Here is a 5,373-nt window from a genome sequence, read left to right on the forward strand (position 1 = left end):
GATTTTTCTGAGTTTTGTGTTTTTTTATGACAGTGATTTATAATTTCCTATCATTTGTGTTTAAAAAAAGTACTATTAGATTTTTCTGAGTTTTGTGTTTTTTTATTACATCACTGTGTATGGGAGTTGTTTAGAATTACCTATTATTTATGTTTAAAAACCTTTTTTACTCCTATATTTGTTGGTTTTAAAATATAGATGTATGTTTTAAAAAAAAATTTGTGTTGAATCTTATCCGTCTTGTAGCCGTCGGAAATCTATTACAATCAATTATCGACAAGAATATACTAACAGATTTTGGTCTATTATAATTCCGTCGGTAAAGAGTATAGTGACGGTTTTGGCCATCCGTAATACTCTTTTTTGTAGTAGTGTTGTACTTTGCACATTATTGGTTTGAACTTTAAAAGAACCATTATTCTTTGTAAAAATTGGAACAAAATTTTCATGTTTTGTAAGTACATTTTTTTTAAATCTTCTAAAACACAATGCCACAACGATCCTTCTTCGATCTTCACAAGTTTTTATTTTTGTTATGTTATTTAAATAATTATTGTGAAACGTTTTCTCATGAATATGCATTAAAAGTTATACCTCTGAACATTTCTACCAAAAAAACAAAGATAATCCTTTAATACATTCATCTGTATTGTCCATACCCACAAAGCAAACAATGATCATATACCCTAAGAAAAATCTATCAATGTTCAAACCAAAGGCCTTTGTTCTTCCTCATTATTTTCCGTTCTATTTCTTGTGTTCTCTTCACCTGATAAAGAAGAAAGTTCCTTAATCTTTGATGCCCGTATTTGCATAGGTTTATTTTCAGGCACCATCTTCAACACAATCCCCATAGACATCAAGATCAAACCAGTGCAATGTTGTTCAGTTAATGGCTTTGTGAATATCAAGTATGAAAGAAGCAAAGTTACCGCCTTTCTAGCTGTTGTGACCTGTCCATAAAGTACAAGTTTAGAAGCACAAAGTCCAAGAAATATAGCCCTCAATGGCGTATTAGAATTGGTTCTAGGTGGTATACATGTAGATGTTGTGTACCTAATTTATATTTTACATAATCCTTATACTTATAGGACAAAAAAGCGTGAGCCACTTCGGATTCCTAGAAGAATGACCCTTTTGCTTCTATTTTTTATGATATGCACTAGGCGCAACATATATCTATTTTTTATTTTCTTAAAATTACTACAGCAAAAGTTCTTTAAGATAGGCAAAATAAGTATTTTTTTTACCATATAATCGATTTAACCACTTAAATATTTTTTACTGAGGTTAAACCATTATACTTTTTGACCTGTTAAAAAATACATTTTTCATGCTTATCCTGTCCTAATATCAGGGTAAAATACATAAGACCACAACATACGTCTGCAATATTATTGGTTTAGCCACTAAACTTGTACATTTCATCGATTTAGCCATGAAATTTTTATTATAAAAATAAAAGAAAATAATTTTCAATGGTTAAATCGATAAAATAGTGAAGGTACGGTTTTTTTTTTTTTTTTTTGTATTTCAACTTTTTTAAAAACCGAGTGACCGGAAAAATGGTTTTAAAAAAAGTATAATATTTAGTTGCTAAAAAAGATAGTCAATTGACTTGATCAATAAAATGCTGAAACTACGTTGTGCTTTTTTGTATTTTTACCCTTCAACATCTAGTAAAAAATATATCATGTTAACCCTAAATAGAAATTACAAAACACCCCTCTCTTTAATTTATGAAGTTGAAGAGAAGCTTGTTACCATTGCAGTGGTGGCTGCTCCAAAGATGGCAATGAGTGAAAGAACCGAAACTTGACCTATAAATGTTGCCATTGCTTCAAAGACCAACACACCATAGACATAAGGATGCTATACACACAAAAAGAAAATATTACAAAAAGTTAGATATGTGATCGGATGTGGAGGTAAAATGAGAGATTCGTTTGGCTTTTTATGTCAAACTAATTAAGATTTGCATTCAATATCGATGACAAATATTGAAAATTACTTCGAATGTTGGATATAATGGTGACGACTTTTTCATATAATATACCTAAACTACATGCAAAAAATTACAACGTACTTTCATTTATTTGTGTATTACTGCATTTTACTTTCATTTTTTTATTATCAAGGCATTGTACAGTATGAAAAATTAAACCAATTACAGCATTGTATTTTCTCTTTTTCTTATTGGATACTATACTTAAAAAAAATTACCCAATTATAGCAGTAAAGATTGCTTTTTATATTGATGGTGTTGCTATAATTGGGTAGAATTTTCGATAAACAATGTTGTAACAGGGAGGATGTGAATGCGATAATAAACAAATCAATACAAGAATATTGGTATAGCTTGCATTTACCTTAATAAACTAAGGATTTGGAGTATAATATGATTAAACTCAACATCCAAGAAAAGTTCGACTTTGAGGTCAACTAATTATATTCAAGTTAAAAAACAAATATGAAATCTTCGAATTAACAAGGAATACCTAATAACCATGTCAAAATATCATAACAAATATTACTAGCAAAAAAAGATTGAGTTGAATTTGTCACTAAAAAACACACAGATTATGAATTCAAAAAATAAAAGGAATAACCTCAAAAATCAAAATCCACAATTCTTTCCAATTTTACCTTAGAACAAGAACTCCAAGCTTTGAACAATTCCCCAGTCAAAATCATTGGTGGAATCAAGAATGGCAATCCGACAACCGTTGAGCAAAAGAGCATCTCCATCTATACAACAAACCAAGATGTAAAAAATACTTTTTTAAAATTATTAATTTATTAATAATTAATATATGATGAAATATTTTTTAAATAAATAGTATGCATTAAGTCACGTTTAAGTCACCTGAGTTGTATCTGGATTCATGGTAAAAATGGCTTCTTGGAAGTTTCCAAGAAATGAGTCCATAACTAATGCACCAGATACCATCAGAACTCCAATGATACTAAAATTAGGTGAAGTATTTGCATCGGCTAGAGTGAATAGGATTAGTCCTACTACTAGAAGAAATGCTGAGATATATTCATGAAGAGGGTATTTTCGTCTTAAACCCGGAATAAATGCGCCCATTATCATCACCGGAAGAACCTAAAAATCTCAAGATATCAAGACATCGAATTTTTAGTTTTGGTAGGGTGGAATACAAATTATCACAAAGTACTTTCATTATTTTATCATTTAGCCACTTAACTATTGTTAAACCGTTACATTTTTTTTACCATTTAATTAAACCATTTTTTCCTTTTTTTTCCATTAAAAAGATACTAGAAAAGTACAATATACTTTCACCATTTTATCGATTTTATTGTTGAACTGTTATTTTTTATGATATGTAGAAAACAATTATTCAGGGGCTAAATCAATAAAGTAGTGAAAGTACATTAAAGTGTAATGATTTGATCACTAAAAAGAATCATAGTGGCTAAAACATTACAAAAGGGTGAAAGTACAAGTGTTTTCTTTCTCCTATATTTTGCCCTTTATATACAAGCAAACAATAAACATTGTACCTTGGTAGATTTAAACATAATTTGAGCCGGATAATTAAGGAAAGCCAAAGACCCTTTGGTTAGCCCATGTGAGCCCATAAGAACAACCGAAAGCTTGACATAAGTCTTCCATGGGTTCACAATTTGCTTAATGGTGAACCCTTGCAAGTAAATTAAACCAAGATAAACCCATCCTTGAACAAATGTAAAGTACCACCCATAACTACAATAAACCATTGCTAAGATCAACACTTTGAAAGCTAAATTCAAAAAAAGTTGAGAATTTTTTTAATGAAAAACGAAAAACTTACCTGAATTGAAGCCGATTATATACATATTCCTGGAAAATATCAAGCGTCATACACTGAATCATCATTTTTTGAATGCGCAAAGGTTTTGAGAAGATAATTTATTGAAATTACGTAATATTAATATCAAAATTTTCATATCCATACATGATGCATCCTGCTATTAGATAACTCTTTAGTATTAGAATTATTTTGGTTTATAAAATGGGATTATTGAAATTCACAAATAAACATCGATAATTAAATCTTAATATTTTCTAAGGAGAAAATTAATAAACAAAATGAAATTTTGGGAGGTCTGAAGAAACAGTCAGCAAAACCTAACAGACACTAGAATTTCGCCAGAAAATTGCCAAACTCTTGCATGCATATGCAAGTCTTAAACATTGTCAGAAACAGTCTTTAATTAAATATTGTTAAATTTTTCCTTTTTTTATTTTTTATTTTTCTTAGGGATTTTGTTCATCTTCAATCAAGATACACGAACTGAAATTAAACAAACATATGAACACCACATTTCTTTGATTTCTTGAACTATTACCTAGAAAGGAGTGAAAGTGTTCAATTAAGTGAAATAAAACCGAAATTCTTCGGTTTCATTGCAGGGTTTTTGAAGAAATTACCTCGCAGACGCCATTAACGAGGTACCCGAAGAAAAATCCAGAAGAACAAAGGAGAAATTGTTGCCATTTGGGTCTGGTTGAAAGAGAAACACCAAGCAGAGATCGAGCTTGTTCTTCGTTGTTCTTCATTTTCTCCTCCCTGTTTCTCTGTACTCTGTTTTCTTCGGGAAAAAGGTCGATGATTTTATGATGAATGCACGGATTTCTTCTGAAAAATGGAATCGAACGCTTAATCGATCAGCTGCGTGTTTTGCATTTAAACATTAGAGAGAACGAGATTGATTAAAGAGAGCGTGTGGATGTTCGATCACGTTTACCATGTATCAAGAACACATGAAGAAGGGTTTAAGTATAGCCAGGCTGAGAGGAAAAAAGACAGAGAATTGCGTGCAAGATTTATATAAAAATGCATTTTGTATTTTAACTTCTTTAAGACAGTATATTGCATGTTTTTAACAAAATAGCAACATATATTAAACCCTTTTATCAATAATAAATTTTATATCTGATTATATGATATAGCGTAACTTGATTGACGATTTATTCATGTTGCTCTCTTACACGACTATTGACAAAATTTGGTTTTAAATCAATAGTTAAAATTATTCATTCTAAAATAACCGGTGATTATTAGTTGATTTCAGCAATATTTTACCAAAATAAACCAAATGGAATTGATTTAAAGATATGATTATGATTCAAATATGCTAAACAAGTTAAGTAGATAAATGTCGTTTAAAGTGTATTCATTACTTCAAGTACCAAGACCAATTCAATGTTTTATTCAATAAAATTATATTACTATTTCAAAATATAATTTAGAAATTATATTTAAAATTATTTATTTAACATTTTAAAAACTATAAAAAATAATTATAAGTGATACAACCCCATTAAATTTCACAAAAAGAAAACTTAATATAACGACCCAA

General features: G+C 29.4%; 1 protein-coding gene across 1 annotated transcript; it reads right to left on the reverse strand.

Annotated features, from left to right (window-relative positions):
• Positions 1-612: 612 nt before the first annotated feature.
• On the reverse strand, positions 613-4,791 carry LOC145094940 (UDP-galactose/UDP-glucose transporter 2-like). Its single transcript, XM_079032905.1, has 7 exons — positions 4,442-4,791; positions 3,822-3,850; positions 3,532-3,733; positions 2,867-3,109; positions 2,647-2,748; positions 1,765-1,872; positions 613-953 (listed from the first exon to the last, which is right to left on the reverse strand). Exons 1-7 carry the CDS (start codon positions 4,568-4,570, stop codon positions 708-710), a joined length of 1,059 nt encoding a protein of 352 aa, XP_078889031.1. The 5' UTR covers positions 4,571-4,791; the 3' UTR covers positions 613-707.
• Between the last annotated feature and the right edge of the window lie 582 nt (positions 4,792-5,373).

The sequence above is a fragment of the Lactuca serriola genome, chromosome 3 (assembly GCF_051521515.1).
Source record: "Lactuca serriola cultivar US96UC23 chromosome 3, Lser_US96UC23_V15, whole genome shotgun sequence".
NCBI lineage: Eukaryota > Viridiplantae > Streptophyta > Magnoliopsida > Asterales > Asteraceae > Lactuca > Lactuca serriola.

Bases quoted from the DNA above. Each gene is read 5' to 3' on its own strand.
- LOC145094940 (XM_079032905.1), bottom strand. From the start codon at position 4,570: ATGAAGAACAACGAAGAACAAGCTCGATCTCTGCTTGGTGTTTCTCTT. The intron at 1,873-2,646 runs GTAAAATTGGAA...TTGTGTGTATAG, and splicing joins CTTGGAGTTCTTGTTCTAAG to CATCCTTATGTCTATGGTGT. The intron at 954-1,764 runs GTAACAAGCTTC...CTTTATGGACAG, and splicing joins GAGCAGCCACCACTGCAATG to GTCACAACAGCTAGAAAGGC.